Raw genomic sequence first — 18,393 nt, forward strand, 5'->3', positions numbered from 1 at the left:
ATACGGAGGCCGCCATTACAGATGCGCTTTCTTCTCTGCTGTTCACTTCAAACACGCTCCATACGAACACAATGCTCTCGTATCAGACGCTTACTCGATCACCCGCTCGTTTGCCGTCACAATGTACCCGACACAAATCGGAAACATTTCTTCGCTATTGAGTTTGCTAGCGCATGCGCAGTGATACTGACCGGCAGAATAACATCCGGTGGTTCCCAAAGATGATCTTTTTTCTGAAATAATTTTAAGTTTACGGACTTAAGTAGGAGTCAAAATTTGGGTGCGTATTATACATGGGTACAGGCTTTTTTCCAGCATCAACATGCCATTTTTAGGGTGCGTATTATACATGGGGGCGCATTATACATGGAAAAAAACGGTATAGAATAAATTATTTACAGCACGTTTTTATAAAATACATATAAATATTAAATTAGTATAAAACTACCTTTGTGGAAAATACAAATGATTTGTATTGAGATAAGCAGTTACTGAAAATATGAAAAAAAAAAGGCAATCATACAAACGTTATAATGCACATGCGAAGCTTCGTCCATATGTCAGGAGTGTTGTTATTAAAAAAAAAAAAAAAAAATCCATGTTGCATATACCCCAAATAAAAAAAAAATGAAAATTGATCAGAATCTGAACCAGCAGATTTTTTTGGGACTGTATGTCCCGCACAAGTCCGAGTCCTTTGCCATTGCAAGTGCACAGAGTAACTTCATACAGCTCCACAGAGTTGACTTGACAAAAACAATCGAAACCATCCGTGCATGTAAACAAACTTTGATGACCTCAAGGAGAGACGCGCTGGACCCTCAAGCGCAGGAAGTGAAGAACATGGAGCAACTGTGAGTGTTAAGAGCCCGTGACAGAAGTTCCTCTTTGGTCCCTTCAACCCTCTGGTCTCAAACGTCCACCATTTGGATTTGGATACAACACGCATAGTCGAGCGAACGCGTGGTGCATCTCGGTGCTCAGATGGGGTTGGCCGTCATTTTGCCGTGAATCCAGTCGATGTAACGGGTGACGCGGGTGTAGACGCCAGGCTTGTCCCTCTGGCCGCACCCGTCACCCCAGCTGATGACGCCCATCAGGGTCATTTTGTCGTTGGAGCGGCAGACGAGAGGACCGCCAGAGTCTCCCTGGAAAGGCGTTTGAAAGATTGTTAGGCTGGACAATTTGAATAAACCAACTTTTTGATATCGCTAGTAAAAGATGGCCAGTTAAATTCCCCCCCAAAAACATAGTTTATCATATTTAGAAAATTAATGAAATAGGGATGAGTATTTTGAAGCCTGTATTGAGTTGACAGTGTTGTTTTGGATTTGCCGCAGCTATGTGGGCTCCCTCTAGTGGTAGAATCACTGAATTAGACGCTCAAGCTGGGTTATTATTTTGCTTTGGCTTAAAGTTGAATTTTCTACTCAAATATAGTTCATTTGTTTTTAACTTTTGAATACATTTGCGTTTAATATTCAATTATTTTTTTTCCAATTTTTTCCTCATAATGAGGACATCTCATGAAACCATAACCCCGTCATTACAATTTGCTCGTGTACTCGATGACGTGTCGATTAGTCAGTTATGGAGCCTCACCTTGCAGGCATCATCCAGACCTCTTGTGTCGCCCGCACACAGCATGTTAGCCGTAACCTTACGTCCAGATAGCACAGCTGGGACACAACGCTCTCTGGGCCACAGGCGAACAAAACCTCTCTTGACACGCTCCGAGTAATGGGCGGAAACTAAGGAGGAGAAAGAGCAAGGTGAACATCACCTCCGAGGTGAGAAAAGTGCCGATGCGAAGCCAATGTCGGAGGTCAGCTTGCGTACACTCGGAGTCTTTCCCGTAGCCTGAGATCTCGCACTCGGTCCAGTCAGGTAATACCAGGCCAGGTTCAGGAAGACACGCGGGGAGAACCTCCGGAGAGTTGACAGCGCACACGCCAATGTCTGACTTGAGCTTAAGCAGAGCTGGAGACAATATTGGATGCAAGAAAGGAGGAAAATGAGGCTTTTCGTTTTTCTTCCAAAGACGTCAGTCACACTATCGACGTGCTGTAGCAGCGGTGGCTAATGTTAGCCTCTCGCTAATGCTCACCTATGTCATTGTCAAACGAGTCGTTGTCGAATTTCTCATGGATCCAGTACTTTTCCACTTTGAAAATCTGCTCACTGCTGGAATTCTCTTTGCGGAACGTCCTGCCCAGAATGACCTCCAACTTTGAGGGTTTATCCCTGAACAAATGAGAACACACGTGACCTTCTTGGTGTGACGGGACGTCTTCAGTCACCGGGTTTATGTTGGGCAGGCTACCGTTAGCCGTGGTCGAGAAAAGTGTCAACAACGTTTGATTCGAATAAAACATATTTAGCTGCTCAAGTACTTTGCAGATTCTTACGTGGGCTCGAAGCAGTGCGCAGCAGTCAGGATCCAACAGGAGTCGATGAGAATCCCCCCGCAGCGGTGGAAATGTTTCCGCAGACGAGCCTGGTAAACGTTAATGACGGCCTGCCAGGGCTGTTCCGAAATATCGCTCTGGCGACCTCCGAACATGCGGAAGGTAGGCTGGTTCAGGGTGCTATCCGAACGCTGGCCGCATATCCCTGAGGACGGACGGAAGCAATGTGAGACGTTGCTTCAAACGGCACTAGCGAACTGACTGCTGGTCGATGAGGTCATCATGACGTCATACCTTGGTTGTTGGTAGTTACGGGAGCTCGAGGGCCCAGTGGTGTGATGGTGGATAGACGATCCGCTGAAAAAATGAGGAGGCTTTTTTAGGGGGGGGGGTAAAATGGCATTTGGGGAAAATAAAAGAAAAGAAACAACTCACTGCATTTAGGCACATGGCAGAGCTCCCAAGTCAGCCGCGTGTTCTTGTATACATGACACCACGGGCCTTCATCACCATCAGGATTCCTGTTGGATCAAAGCAGAAGCATTTCAGAGTTGAAAAACCATCTCAAATGATTTAAACACGCTGTTTTGATACCTGCAGTAGCTGTGGCTGCCCAGGCCCACTTGGAGGGCGTCGGACTGCCAAGCGTTGTTGAACTTGTGCGCGACGGCCGGAGAGTCCCATGGGAGACAGCGGGCGCCGCTTTTAGTGACCGACTCGGTGCCCCTGTACGTCAGACCGATCCCTCGAATGCATTCGTCGTATTTATCTGAAGCAAATCAAATAGGGGAACACGGTGACAAGCATTATATTATATTATATTATATTATATTATATTATATTATATTATATTATATTATATTATATTATATTATATTATATTATATTATATTATATTATATTATATTATATTATATTATATTATATTATATTATATTATATTTTTATAATAAAGGTTACCTTCTGAACACTTGGGCAAGGAACAAAACTCCCAGATGATTTGAGTGCCTTTGTAGGTGTAGCACCAAGGAGCGCCGTCATGGTCGGGGTTCCTGAGAGGAAAGAAAACCATCGGTGAGTTATGAAATAATTCGCTTGAATGTGTGTTTTCATGCGACTGGTGGCCAAACCTGCAGAAGTTGTGGTTGCCCAATCCCAGGCTGCCGGCGTCCACTTTCCTGGCGGTGAACTTCTTTCCCCTGAGCGCGGTGGCGTTCCAGTTGATGCACTCTGCTCCCGACTTGCTGATACTCCACGTTCCGCGATAGGCGTCCCCGCTCCCCACTACGCACTTCTCTTTGGTGTCTGGAAACAAACAGTTCACTGATTAGATACACGCACGCCCTTGATTATTCTTGGCACTGATGTCTTTTTAACGACTTATTCTGAGCAGTCGACGCCTATTTCCCGTTGCGGAACACTTCTTCACACCATTTCGATGTTATCGTTTTGACATGACTTGTCATTAATGAGTGAAAGACAATCCTATTTCTTGAGTCTGGCTTTCATTAAGGCCATCGCTGGCTGTCTGCTTCTACTGATGGATGGATGCGTAATTATTCCTATGAGAGGGTGCGGTGGCTAAGTGTCTCACAAAGAATTCCCCCAGAAATTAAAAGCGTCTATTAAAACTCTTGTATGGTTTATGGACTTTTCGTTTCTCAATATATAACGTTTATTCTTAGAACTTCATCATAAGGGACAGCCCTACTTACTGATCTCACACTGGGATCCACTGAAACCTGCGGGGCACTGGCAAATATAGTCCGAAGAATACACGGCCTCCTTGCATGTCCCCCCGTTGTAGCAATGAGACGTGTAGCAGTCTGGAAGGGGCAGAAAACAAAAGCGAGTAAAGCAAGTGTATCGGAAAATCGTCAGAATGGGGTACGATCATTGTCCGTCTTTTATTTCCCTTTATTTAATGTTACAGCGGCTTGCAATAATTTGACACTCGGGCCATCGTGGCAAAACAAAAAAGGCAGAGAAAAACGGTTTTATGCAACTGCCAGCCAGCTTCTCTATTTATTATGACAAGAGATCTAACTGGCGTATAATAGCAGCCAGCCGTGGGCTCGAAAGCCTGCAGCCTGAGCGCAGCCTGAGCTCACAAGTTGGCCGACTGTAGTGTGGTTAGAAATAGTCTGAGGCAGAAGCGTCCATAAGTCACTGAATTCGTCAGTGGAGTTTGAAAAGCAATGTCAGACTAAACTACGCCTACAGAAAGATGACTGCGGCAGACCAAATAGAAAAATACCATTGTTAATTGGTTACAGCAAGTTAGCAGTGACGACAACTCAAGACAGCGTTAGCAAACAGAATGGAAGGATCACCGGTCGGCTATTTGGCCAAAAATGCAATTTCTTTAATTCCGGGGTGTCAAACTAATTTTTTTTCGCGGGCCGCATTGTAGTCATAGCTTTTTTCCCATGACCATTATGACTGTCAACCCAAATAAATGTACGAGCACCTCATATTATATACAGTAAAAGCTACAAAATAAACTCGTTTTCAAATCAGGCGAGTAAAAACTGGTCAAATATTTTTTAAAAAAGAAGACAATTTGCAATTCTAGTAATGACACACAAATTTGATGCCCAATTTGCCACATAAAATGATATGGCGGGCTGTATCCAGCCCCCGGGCCTTGAGTTTGACACCAATGCTTTAATTATGTGATTAATATTAATGATTTAATTATATTATTCAGCTTTATGTGAGTTGTCCTTGCATTGTGCTGTTATTAGTATATTTCCACCACAAAAAAACGAATTACCGTATTTTCCGGACTATCAGGCGCACCGGAATATAAGGCGCACCTTCAATGAATGGCCCATTTTAAAACTCTGTCCTTATATAAGGCGCACTGAACTATAAGGCGCACCCTTAATGCATCATGTCAGATTTTGAATCCAAATCAAATCATTCTCCATTTCATCTTTTTTATTTCAACTTCAGACGCAACAAATTACTTTATAATCACAAAATAATGATCCATAGTCTTTTTGATTCATGAATCATAGTCTTCAGCAGGCCACTTATGATTGATTTCATGACACAATGCTTCGGGCCAGTTTAAATTTAGGAATTTGGTCCATATATGAGGCGCACTGGACTATAAGGCGCACTGTCGGCTTTTCAGAAAATTTTTAGGTTTTTAGGTGCGCCTTATAGTCCGGAGAATACGGTAACTAATCAGCGCTTGAGAATAATGTTGCAATTAACAAAAGAATTCTATGGATTTTTGTTTCAAGTGATTGTACTGGTCAAAAAGCAAATTGCTCGCACTCACTGATGACGGGAACCACGTGACAAAATTCTCGTCCTCTTAAAGCACAACGGCAATACTCCACACGCTGTCCCCTCCATCGCAGCCAAGTGTCCCCAAAATTATGCACGGCTGATGACGTACTATCCACACAACGTGCTGAGAAGACACAACAGACACACACACAACGAGCCATTCAGATTGGAGGAGTGCAAATCTGGTTTGTTACATGGACAAACAGAGAAGAATAAAAGAAACTGAGGTGATGTTATTATGAGGAAAAGCAAAAAAGAAAAAGAATGGGCTGGGCTCACGGGAGGTGTCAAAGGAAGGTGAAGGCTTCTGGAAATGAACAATGAAAAGTGCCCGCCTGGATGTCTTCCGTTCAGGCTCACCTCGGTAAAAACGAGTTCCTCTCTTGGAGCGGAGGAGCTCCGCCTGTTAAAAAAACAACAAAAAACAAAAACTAAGTTTTCTGCACTTTTCGTTCTGTAAAATTCATTCAGCTAAATAAGCTTTTTCTGACAAAGTAAAAACAATTCAGCAGTTATGTACGATGCTATTTTATGGATGGATGGACACTAAAAAGTGTGGTACTTACACTGTCCGCTAGGTAGCAGAAGAGAGCGGTAAGGACCAATAATAATATTCTGGACATGGTTTCGGGAGGTCTTTTGAGTTCTCTGCAAGCAAAAAAAAATCATTAGACAGTTAAGATTTTAGATTCACAAACGGATCTACAGATGAATATTGTCCTGAAACTGAAAAGTTGATCAAATGTAAAAAGTTAGCAAATCAAGAGGTCGTCATTCTCAAACCAGGTCATCCTGTGTTAAGTTTGTATTTCTTCCTCTCATCATTTATTTGGGGGGAATGTTAACAGAATAACAAAAAAAAAAAAAATCTAATGAGATGATTGCCATAAATTGTTTTTTCTACCTTGTTACCACCAAATAATTAAATCCAAGTAAGGGTTATCAAATGCCCTTATACACGTGGACACTAAATATAAACATGCAATACAACCAAATAAACCAGGAAGCTGACTAATAAATATAGCCAGTGTCCTTGTTGAATGAATTGGGTGGTGTTAATTGTGAGTCAACAATTGCAGGAAAAATAATTGCACAGTTGTGGTTCAAATTCCTTTGTTTCATTTCTTGCATGGGAGGCCGCTGGGAGGAAAGGGTGGGAAAGGTGTGAGAGGAAGCGCCAACCTGACTCTTTGACTCACATGGGAAGTCATAACACACTGGACAGGACAGTTGGATGATGTGCTTGGGCGATTCTGCAAACTTCCTTTTTCAATATATATATATAACAAGAGTGAAACATGCAGAGGAAATGAGAAGGAAGCAGAAGAGGAAAGCTGGAGGAAGAAAATGTCAAGCCTTATTTGCCTTTTTATTGCTTGCGGAAACGATATCCGCTGTGTCCATTTCCTTTTGCCTTCCTCCCTTTATAGTGTTTCACATGATGCCGTGCAGAGGACGGCAGCTGGTAAATCTCAAATGTATGTTGAGTAACTATGAGTCATATGGTTGGCATCGTTTGTTGAGCTTTAGGAAATAAATTCAAGTAGCCTGTAAAGTAGCATAAACGATCATTTGCGTAGTGGCGTAAAAATACCGTAATTTTCGGACTATAAGTTGTGTTTTTTTTCATAGTTTGGGGGGGGGGGGGGCGACTTATACTCAGGAGCGACTTATATACATATATATGGTTTTTTTTCACTTTTTTGGGCATTTTATGGCTGGTGCGACTTATAGTCCGAAAATTACAGTACTTGGATGACATGCTGTACGTATTGTTTTAAAGGGCTACGTTTGATTCATTTTATTTTTAATATGGGCCAGTCTATCTGCTATCAGTGACTCAGCCAGTAACTAAATTTACTCAACAGTTCCGGTGGTCCAAATGTTTCTTGAACTTGTTCTACCTTATACCTTGTTATGGATACATTGCAAGAAAAATGTACTTCCAACACCCCCGCAAGTTTTTATTGTAACCAAACATACTGTCTGATCCTCTAATCTTGGGAAAGTTTTCATTCTCTGCTCTCTGCCGCTTCACTCTCTCTGCTTGACTGGGCACACAGAAAGCAGAACTGTGTTTTCATCTCTCCCCCGAGTGGTGAGTACACACACATCGAATATAAAGGCAGATCATTACAAGCCTAATAAAATCTATTGTTTATTAAATAAATAAAAAATTGCACACGCACCGTTTAAAAGATGGGGCACTTTGCAGTTCTGGTGTAAAACAAAGCTAATGAACGTTCCGAGTGCTTCAAAAACCCCAAACTGAACCTCACGGGGCTCACGTGTCAACAGGCTATAGTTTCCTTTTTGTTTTGCTTTTGTGCAGCTGTCCCCCCGCCCACCCCCTACCCTCACCCCTGTCAGTTGAAAACATGTGTTTCCTGCTCAAATACTGGCGGGGAAACACATATCAAGCCGTGCAACACGCAAACACGCCCGCATCAGACATGAACATATGTGCCTCCCTTCCACCCTGTTTGGAGGCCCTGTTAGGCTCAGCCTCAAAATGCAATTATATTACTTCCCAAGCTCAAAGGAAATACCGTAATTTTCGGACTATAAGTCGCACCGGAGTATAAGTCGCACCAGCCATAAAATGCCCCAAAAAGTGAAAAAAAAACATATATATGTATATAAGTCGCTCCTGAGTATAAGTCGCCCCCCCACCCAAACTATGAAAAAAACCCGCGACTTATAGTCCGAAAATTACGTTGTTTTTTTTTTTTTATCACTTCAGCTACTACATAACCAATTTACATGAAGCACAACATATGAATAAAATTGAATGATTTAAAAAAAAAAAGTGCATGTATCTAAATCGTGAAAAATCAAGAATTCTTAAAACCAGTTCGGCCGTAAAATGGGTACTATTTTCCCTACCATTTTTCACATCCCTACATGTTTGGGCATTGATCATCGTGAATGCGGTTTGAGGATCACGTGGTTTTTTTTTAGTGGGTCAAATCTGAGTGGAATAAGTGAAAACATCAACAGAGGATCCAAAGCCAGACACTGAGTCACAACATTGCCCCGTTTGTAGGGCAAACACGTGCAGTGGCAAAGACAAAGACATGCACAGCTGTATTCATAAGAAGCATCATTTGACCTCCATTTTGGAGGGCGTGAGCACCAGGTAGCTCAAATTGGGGAGGAGCCAACCTAGCTGGGCATTCCTGGCCCATCGCTTGCCATTGTGAAAATCCAATTTCATCATTTATTAATTCCTTGGGCTCACCGTGACGAATAAAATTTGCTCTACTGCATTTCTACTTGCATGGACTCGTTGCCGTGAGTGCACCTTGGCGAGCGAATGCAACGATGATGGAGGTGAGACATTCTTGCCTTCTAGTAAGGAGAAAAAAATGTGAAACGGTGAGAAAGTACACGGAACGTACTTGCATTTCCGTGCGAAACGATTCTAATTCTGATCACGATTCTGATGATTTCATGTGGGATGCATCGAAAACACGCTGGATAAGGGGGGGCTTCGAGGACTGGACTTGGTGACCCCTGACCTATAGAGCAAAGAGGAACTGGCACAGGAAATACCAATGTATTGTGCTGCATTATGGCCTATTCTCCTCACTTGCTCTTGTCCAGCAGATCATAACATGTTTTTTTGAGCCGGTTGGACCTGAAGCTTCAAAGAGACCATTGTGCTTTTGCACAGTGCTGCAATATGCTGCAGTATGTCAGAAAGCTACTTAGCAGGCATTATTCATTCTTCACAGTCACTCAGGGGTGGGGAGGGCCGCACCAGCTCTGTAAAAGTCCCACAGATTATAAAGCGGCATTGTTGCCTTCACCCCCTCCTCCACTCTGACCCCCCCGACAGGCCTTTAAAATGTGAATGTTCACAAAGAGAACAAGAAGTTACGATGAGACATCTACATGGAAGGAGATGAAAGGGAGCCAGAAGAGAGAAAGGGTTCAAGTGCAAATGAGAAGTAATAAAAATCCCCAGAGGTCAGCATTAAACCAATGAGTCGCCCTGACTCATCTCGTCTTCCAGGACTGCATTGGAGACAGATGGAGACATTGATAGCTTCTGATAAAAGCGTAGACAATCTCCGAATTCTGAGGTTTCATTTTTTGTCCTGATAGCTCCTAACTCCCGTTTTAACCCGCTGACTTAGTGACTCACTGACATGGTTAGCTCAAGTGACCATCGTGCCTGGAATGCAGATTACTTTGTCAATGTCAGTGTGCAGTGATGCGGAGTTTCAGCAAAGTATCAGTGTGATGTTTGCAAAGCGGGGAGAATAACGAAGAATGCAGGAGGCTCAAATCGGACTCATTGCCAGGCTGCAGCGGCATTTAGCTCGGATATCATGGATTTAGCCCCCCCCAAAAAAGTTTACACACCCCTGATTAAATGCCAGTTGGTCTATGAAGTTGGTCTTTTTCCTCACCATTATTGAAATAGATAGCTAGATAGAAAGAAAGAAATGTTTTGTCCAAAAGATGAGGACGCAAAAGCGATTTTCTGTTTTTAATATAAAGCTAGTGGTGCAGATTAGAAATGAATGCAAGAAAAGCATAGCGAGATTAATGTCACGCTCTAAAGTTGATATACGCTACATTCTGTCTATGCATAGATGTTTCTGTATCCATGCATCATTTTAAATCAACATGATTAGCCAAAAACTATCATGAAACAAGTCTTCCAAAAATGATGATGAGACCACATTCAAATCGGATTGTGCATGTTCAAATAAAAGATAAAGAAGCACTTACCACCAAATAAGAGATGAGGAGGAGGATGTTGCTGGTGAGATGTCAAACGGTTGCCTCGCTGCGAGTGAGCTGCTCCGCCGGTTGTTCTCACTTTTTAAGTGGGGAGGAGAGAGAGCGAGGGAAGGAAGAGAGGAGTGGAGACCATTGATGGGGAGGAGAAAGGGTGTGTGCTGTGACCTCAGGGGGGGGGACTGCTGCTCTGATGCTGAGCTGGGAGGAGGGGCGGAGCTTACATACAAACATGTCGCCTACCATTTTTTTTGCTTTTCCATACCTCCCCCTTCCTTAAAATTGACGTCACAAATCACATATGAACGTGCAAAGCCGTTCAGAAAAACACATTTTGTTTTATCTCTAGAGATTTAAGCGACATCGGTATCATATAATGACTAAGCTGTTTCACCATCATTTCCCTTCAGTTTGAAAACAGTCAGTCAACGCATCGTACATCATTAAAGTATGAGGTGATGGTGATGATGTCATGAAAGAAAAGTTTGCTCATTTCTTTTGCTTCCTCAAAAACTAAAATTCACTTTCTGGTAGAAATGATTCTTTAGAATTTTGAATCACTGAAGGAACTACTAAAACTGTCGATAAAATGTCGATTTAATGGATTGTTACATCGTTTTCATAATATGGAGAGGATCACTATCTTTCTTATTCTAAAATGTTTAACAATATTATGATTCATTTTCCATCTGTCGGTGGCCTCTGGAGTTTTGCTAAGCTTGTTGTTCTTCTTGATTCTATGCCAGTCTGATGAACCGCTTGGCACCAGGAGTCATTTGTCACAACCACAATCTGAGCAGAAAAACGTGCTGTGCTAATACATGTTCTTTGTTTACTCTTAGTTAACTATTTAAAATGCCCACATAAAATAAATGTGATGGTTTGTTTCCATCTGTGTTAAATTAGCATATAGACAAAGATGACATTTTGTCTATGTTGCCAAATGGAATGTATGCAGGTGCCAAAATAGATAGCAAGCTTATCTTTTGGACTTAATTTGTTTAACATGAAATATTACAGTTCATTCTCTGCAGGCTACGAAACTGTGTCGCAATAGAGGGTGTGGTGGTTGTGTAGTTGTGTACTCTCTTCATTTTTGTGGTTTCATGAAGTTCTTATGTAGAAGGACAACTCGCCAATTGACTCATGTAAGTATGTCAATTATTCATACTAACATATTACATATATTAACAATCAATTATTGCTGTGTGTATATAATTAACTTACCGGGTGACTTTACATTTATATATATTTTTTTCAGTCATGACAACCCTCTGATGAAAACCATATGTATGATGATAAAAAATAAGTTTGACACGATTTATTATTATTCAGCAGTGACATGAGTAAGAGGACAGCTCACGTGACTGCCCCCGTGTGGGCGGAGTCTGCAGGTTTACAGGAACTCTCCCAATCAGGAAGTCAAACTTTGGTGGAGATTTTTCAATGCCGTAAGTTAAACTAAAACACCGTGTATATATATATATATATATTAATTTTACACGTTTGAAAAGTCTTCGAGGCGCAGATTTATCAGGCAACAGGTAGGCATCGTGTCCCATCGTCCATAACTTTGAGTGTGCGCTCGCTGGAAACGTTTAGTGATACAACGTCAGTAACAACACATGCACGTCGCTTTATTTTATTTTATTTTAAAAAACAATTCACATGCTGGTATATTGTCCTAATCGCCGTATAAAGTGATAGAAAGTGCCTATAATGTTCATTCTTATGCATTTTGTCATTTCTTACCTGTTGCTCACTTACTGTTCAGCGCCACTTTCATTCCTTGCACTCTCCTAATATGTATTGTGCATTTTTTGGTTCACGTATTCACCTCCATAAAACACAAAATAACATCGACAGATATTGTTGATAAACATTTTGTAAAATGAATACTTTGTCTCGCATAAGGCAACTTGTGAAGTGGCTCGTTATTCCATACGTTGTAGTTTCATAAGAGTAATACTGTCTGGTTTAATGTGCAGCCATTTTGAGAAGCACTGGTTTGCAGACATGTTGTCATTGAAAATTGGACATTATTGACATAACATATTTTCAGCTAGTTTGACAATGGGAATCTCATACAATAAATCATGTATTTGTCACCATAGCATCACCAGTCGCAGGATTACACATTAACCTACGGTGCCTTTTAACAGCAGCCTCCGTATAAATGTTTTGTTTTTTTCCCACAGTTGCGGCCGATTGAAGGAGCCCTGGTCTAGGCCATGAACCGTGTCCCTCTTCATCAGCCACAGAGCTGTGGAGCCTGGGAAATGAAGGAGCGTCTGGGCACGGGAGGCTTTGGGAATGTCACCAGATGGCAAAATAAGGTTAAGCATCTTCGTCATCTCCAATCACACATCTGTGTTCCTATAAAATATACACGGCCGTAAGGTTAGGTACACCTGTATAATCGAAATCATGACGTTGAGGTAGGCTGACGTTGGTGCTGAAAAGCTTCATAAAACGGTAATTTCGAGCGAGGTCATTTCTACATAAGCTTTCCTCTATCAGTTTGCAGTGCGGTTGAAATCAGTGTAGTGACATCACTCGTCGTCATAAAATGAGAGCATTATTGGACGTAGTGTATGGAAGTGTGAGTCCGCCCTCTCTTCCACTTCCTTTCGTCATGACTCTGCTTTGTTTGTATTAGTCACCTGCAGTTGTGTATATTGTACGATAAGAGAATTTCTTACTTTAAATAAACTCTTTGTACGCTTTGTATTGTAAATATTTACAAAGGAGACCGGAGAGTAACATGCTTCAGACCAGGAAATAAAAAGCTGCATGTTTTAATGGAAATGTATCACGAATAATAATGTTTTAATTGTGGATCATTTCAGAACATAGGCAGATACATCCTAGCTTTGACATTATCCATCAATTGAGTATTAATAAAGGCAGACATTTTGATGCAGCTCTTGTGTTCGTCATGGGAATGTCCAGCATTGATTTCCAAGGACTGGTCACTTAGTGCCACTACACTTCAGGAAGTTAAAAAAAATAAAACCAACAAAGGTCGAACATTGAGTACCCAAAGAGGGCACGGCTGATGATTAAACTTCCTTCTTCCCGTATGGATGACAATGCTGCGGGTTATTATTAGGAGGCAGGTCATGTTACGGGCAGCCGTTTGACCGTGATGATGTCATGAGAAAGAGGGATGGAGATATGGTCACTTGTGGTGCTCATCGCTTCACACTATAAAGTTGTTGCGTCTCTGGCGATAATACACGTTTATCTGATAGTATGAAAAAAATAAATCAGCTTTCAAATCGTTTCTTCTGTTATTAATAATGCATCATTCCAAATGCTTTTAACAGTTTGGTCTTTTATTTATTGCAACTGTCTCTTTTAATGATGCCACGTTTTTATTGGGTTGGAAGGATACAGAGGAGCAGATTGCAATCAAGCAGTGCCGCCAGGAGCTGAGTGAGCGAAACAAAGAGAGATGGTGTCTGGAGATCCAAATCATGAAGAGGTCAGTTCCTCTCCAAAGAAACAAACAAAAATATGACTAACAACAATTTTTGACTTGGTTTTTAATTAACACTCAATAATGCGCTTAATAGAAACTTGTGCAATAACATAATTAAATCGAATATAAAGAATGCTCCGCCCGATGTGCGTGTGTTGACCACTGGGCGGCAGTAGAATACAGGCATGCTGACACAAACAAAGAAGAGTTTCACAACTACTGTACAGTTGGGTGCCGTAATAATATTCCTAATATTCACGGTTTGAATCTTGTTAAATTGCCTGTATGTGTTGTTAGTTTTAGCCAGTGAGCTGAACCAACTTGTCTTGAGACTCTGGTGATGAATTCAGGGATTTTCCTTCTTTATTTTTACCACTCTGACGTCTCTTGTTGTTTTTTTTTTTGCCCAGAGCTATGTATGAGTAAAAAAAAAAAAAAAAAAACGTAAATAAGATACTTGAGTTTGTTTTGACTCACTGCAACGCATTCCGTGACACGTGTTTGACATTTGAGCGTTCCACCCCCGTCTCTGTTTTCTCAAACCCGCTATCCTGAAATAGCAAGAATGGCACGGGACATTTAATAATAAGAGTTTTGTGGACTCAAGGTGGTTATTTCTGACTCAATAAAGTGTCACCTCCTCGTTGTGCTCCACTTTAATGTCATCACGGTCTGCGCTGTGGGCGTGTCTTTTTTTTTTTTTTTTCTTTTCTTTTGCAAGACTTAAGAAGTCATGTGTGCGAGTTCAAATGCGGCCATGAAAACATTTCAATTTAACAAGCGTGTTGTTCTCAGACAACCACACCACAGACCTCTCGACCCACGCCGTGACAAATATTGTCGGAGTGTGCTATTATATAATCACACCGCAATGGTCTGCATGCACGTCTTCTGTAAGAACGGTGAGATGTTAATGGGTTATGGTGCCTGCTATTTCAGGGAGTCTTCAAATACAGTGTATTTTCCATATGAGGTCATGTTTTATGAACGCATCCTGTCTTTATCAGGTTTGTTAAAAGTGTTTGGTCATTTGACAAACATCTGCCTTGGTCTTATTATGCAGCGTCGAGCTCTGATGACATGTTCCAAACTCTTGTGGCTGGAGTGGATCAACTGGAGTTTCTTATCTTGTTTTTTTTTGTTGTTTTCCTTATTAAATAGCACCAGACCTAGTGCTGGCTGGAGTTAAGGTTACCAAAATATCCAGTGAGGTGGCAACTACAGCGGAATAGACAAACTGCCGTTGATTGATTGATTAGTCAGCAAACAATTATTGCTTCTTCGTGACAGGATTTGGAAAGAAGGTCAAACCTCCTTGCAACCTCGAGGAAACTTTCTAGACTCACTTCACCGTGAGTCAGTGATCACTTTGCATCATTGCACACTCATCATTCGTTTTTTTGGGGGGGGGGTTCAGTATTGTTGGAGTCAGAGAGCAGCCCCACCCGAAACCGGTGCCGCTCAAAGGTTCTTCCCGTTCAAAGGGCGTTTTCCTTCGCCATTGTTGCCAAGCGATTACTCACAAGGGACTCGTTGCATGTCTCCAAGCCTGGGGGCGAGCGTGGCCCATATGAAATGCGTGCTAAATACTAGAGATGGATCGCTAAATTGGATATTTCCTTTGGTATGCACCGATTCTGTAGTCCGATACAAATTGTTCTTGTCCCTCACCAAAGGATTTAAACGCACTCAGGTTGGATCATGTCAACGTGGTGGCGGCGAGGGAAGTTCCAGAGGGGATGCAAAAACTCGTGACTACCAACGACCTGCCCCTGCTGGCCATGGAATATTGCCAAGGAGGAGATCTGAGAAAGGTGAAAGAAAATATGAAATCATAAAATCAATTCAAATAAAGCAACTTTGGTGTCCACCTAGTCAACAAACTCACATATTTGTCTAATTGCACTTCATTTATTACAAATAAAGTGGGAGAGCTGGACCATTTATAACATTTGCAGTACTTGAGAACATGACTATAAAGTTGAATGGAAACGCACCTTATGGACTCCAAGGATGAAAAGATCTTCTCAATACGTGCCACTTTTTCCCCTCAAGGACTTATTCGAGTTCAGGAATTTGTTTGTGTCGGTGCATGTTTTTCTTTTTTAATATAAAACCAGTGAATAAGCACCCAAAAGTCTGGCCGAATATTAAAAGCGGACAAAACAAAATCGCCGTCATCATGAACCACAAGGCAAGATGGAGGCCGGTTCACTCTCATCCTTTTTTTTTTTTTTGTCAGCTCTCCAGCAATGATAGTTAAAAATGTCTCATAAAACCTTTTTTGATTTCTGCACAAAACCAAAATCAACAACTTTGAGTCCATGGTTGGCTTTGTGCGCACCAACGCAATGTAACTTAAGGGATGGAAAGTTCTCTGAAATGAGGACATGCTTTAAATCACCAGGAGGACAGATTCATTTGACGTGCCGGTTCCTCTCTTCCCTTTGCAGTATCTGAACCTCTTGGACAACTGCTGCGGAATGCGCGAGGGCTCCGTTTTGATTCTCCTGTGCGACATTTGTGAGTATCACCGAGGCGACTTTGGTGAAAACGGCACTATTGTTCCATTCATTATGTGTCCGACCGAGTGAGCTGGCCGGGATGATTCCTTTCCAATATCCAGGGACCTTTTAGCCCGTGTCATGATGTCACCGCTGACACCGGACCGCAGCGTTTAGTCACCATGGCGACCGCTCACACACGGCTTTGGCAACGTACGAGCGCTCCGTGTAACATGTGGCTCTTCTCTCTCTCTCTCTCTCTCTCCATCGGATACGATTTTGACAACTCACATATGGCGTTGCTCATTTCCACCGTAACGCGCACATACGTCAGTGCATTTCCAGCGTAACGCGCACATACGTCAGGATAGAAATACCGAAGAATTAACACGTTGGTGGGCGTTTCTTTCGAATGTCCCTAGACTCATTCCCTGACGCACACGTTTCGTGGAATTTGTGTTTCCGGTAAACATTCTTGAAGCCAAGTGGATGCTTGTTTTCGCCACACGGTATTCTGGTTGTATTTGGGGAATTAGAATTAATCCGGTTGGTATAGCGAACATCATCCTGTTTTCTGGGTGTGGGCACATGTTGTGGAAATGAGAATGGCTAGAAAATGCTTTTGCTCACATGGAAGTGAGTTTGGGCGAAGGCAAAACAGGTCCGATCAAAGTCCACTTCTTGGAAATGTGTTTCTCCAGAGGTTCCTAAGTTGGCGGCGAATTTTCTTTTTCTTTTTCTCTTCCCCGTAGCCTCGGCTCTGACCTATCTCCACAAGAAGCGGATCATCCACCGAGATTTGAAACCCGAAAACATTGTGCTGCAGCAGGGAGAGAAGCGGGTGAGAGACAAATATGGATGCCAAAACCAAACCAAGTTCCCATCTTGACATTCTGCTTACGAAAAGCTTTCCACTGTAAACTTTCAGTTGACTTTATGACGGAAAAACAAATCCTACAAGTGATCCTCGCACTTTTCGGGTCTGGACCTTATTATTTAAAATTTTATTAAGGTTACATAACGAGCTTATCCTCCATCTGGTGGATGTTCAAACACTTTAAAGTACTTTATCAGTTACGTCCTAATCCTTTAGGTAAGATGGTTTCGTTCACGTCACTTCACAGTCACACCGATGATTTCGAATCCATTTCCTAATGCCACTTTTAATCGTGGTAGCGTTCCGACTTTTAGCACCACCTGTCGCTTGACGATTGATACGAACAGATTTTCAAACAAGCCGAGAGTTAGCCGAATCTTTCAAAAGCTTAAATGGTTTACAACTCGGAATTTGACCTAAATTTGTGTGGAAAATACAATCCCAATGTCGTCCATCTGCATCTCGGTATCAGTTGACCTCACAGTCTTGGCCTTTATTGCGTGTAGAATGTGCAAGTTTTACAAGCAAATGTATTCTATTTACATTATTTACGATAGAATGAATCGAACAAGATGCAAAATGTCTTACACTCTAACTGGAACAATATGAAAGAATTCCAAACTGTGGCACCAAGGCGGCGGCGACAGATTTAGATTGTCGTGCAGTTGACAAATCCAAATCTCCTCCTATTCTCAATCACGACAAGGCAGCTTGGATAGGCCAAACAATTCCAGGCAAAGTAAGAACGACCACGAAAAGGATCACAGACATGAGGAATATACACGGCCAGGATATTAAAAGGGAAATTGGATACAGCTGAAGCACTTGAGAAACAGACAGGAAGAGAAAACCAAAACAAAATGTGGTTTGAGTAGTTATTCAGAACTGCCCCCCTCCTTTCTCTGTTTAAGTTAATCCACAAGATCATTGACCTCGGCTACGCTAAGGAACTGGACCAGAGCAGCCTTTGCACCTCCTTTGTGGGAACCCTGCAGTACTTGGTCAGTCAGACACATTGTACGTATTGCACTAGCGTCACCATCTGCCTGCTGCTGACCTCCTCCA

The 18,393-nt window shown here is 42.1% G+C and overlaps 2 protein-coding genes across 7 annotated transcripts in view; one reads left to right on the forward strand and one right to left on the reverse strand.

Annotated features, from left to right (window-relative positions):
* Window positions 1-578: 578 nt before the first annotated feature.
* On the reverse strand, window positions 579-10,594 carry plat (plasminogen activator, tissue). 4 transcript variants are annotated; one of them, XM_061279120.1, is made up of 15 exons: window positions 10,455-10,594; window positions 6,278-6,359; window positions 6,072-6,114; window positions 5,701-5,835; window positions 4,124-4,234; window positions 3,539-3,713; window positions 3,369-3,460; window positions 3,003-3,177; window positions 2,844-2,929; window positions 2,703-2,765; window positions 2,409-2,613; window positions 2,108-2,244; window positions 1,840-1,980; window positions 1,603-1,751; window positions 579-1,148 (listed from the first exon to the last, which is right to left on the reverse strand). In XM_061279120.1, the coding sequence occupies exons 2-15, from the start codon at window positions 6,332-6,334 to the stop codon at window positions 981-983; spliced, it is 1,737 nt and encodes a 578-aa protein (XP_061135104.1). In that variant the 5' UTR covers window positions 6,335-6,359; window positions 10,455-10,594; the 3' UTR covers window positions 579-980. The 4 variants fall into 4 exon arrangements, with proteins under 4 accessions (XP_061135104.1, XP_061135101.1, XP_061135105.1 ...); XM_061279117.1 differs by having other exon boundaries at window positions 5,991-6,114; XM_061279121.1 differs by lacking the exon at window positions 10,455-10,594 and adding an exon at window positions 7,901-8,040.
* Window positions 10,595-11,798: 1,204 nt separating this feature from the next.
* ikbkb (inhibitor of nuclear factor kappa B kinase subunit beta) overlaps window positions 11,799-18,393 on the forward strand; it is a 14,830-nt gene continuing 8,235 nt past the window's right edge. Inside the window, exons 1-8 of one of the 3 annotated variants that reach the window (XM_061279099.1) lie at window positions 11,824-11,914; window positions 11,978-12,007; window positions 12,662-12,799; window positions 13,856-13,950; window positions 15,641-15,761; window positions 16,401-16,470; window positions 17,204-17,292; window positions 18,240-18,329. In XM_061279099.1, the coding sequence (XP_061135083.1) occupies window positions 12,695-12,799; window positions 13,856-13,950; window positions 15,641-15,761; window positions 16,401-16,470; window positions 17,204-17,292; window positions 18,240-18,329 (570 nt within the window). In that variant the 5' untranslated portion in view covers window positions 11,824-11,914; window positions 11,978-12,007; window positions 12,662-12,694. Of the gene's footprint in view, window positions 12,008-12,661; window positions 12,800-13,855; window positions 13,951-15,640; window positions 15,762-16,400; window positions 16,471-17,203; window positions 17,293-18,239; window positions 18,330-18,393 lie in introns of all 3 variants that reach the window. The other 2 variants (XM_061279101.1, XM_061279098.1) reach the window with 2 other exon arrangements.

The sequence above is a fragment of the Syngnathus typhle genome, linkage group LG5, assembly GCF_033458585.1.
Source record: "Syngnathus typhle isolate RoL2023-S1 ecotype Sweden linkage group LG5, RoL_Styp_1.0, whole genome shotgun sequence".
Taxonomy (NCBI): domain Eukaryota; kingdom Metazoa; phylum Chordata; class Actinopteri; order Syngnathiformes; family Syngnathidae; genus Syngnathus; species Syngnathus typhle.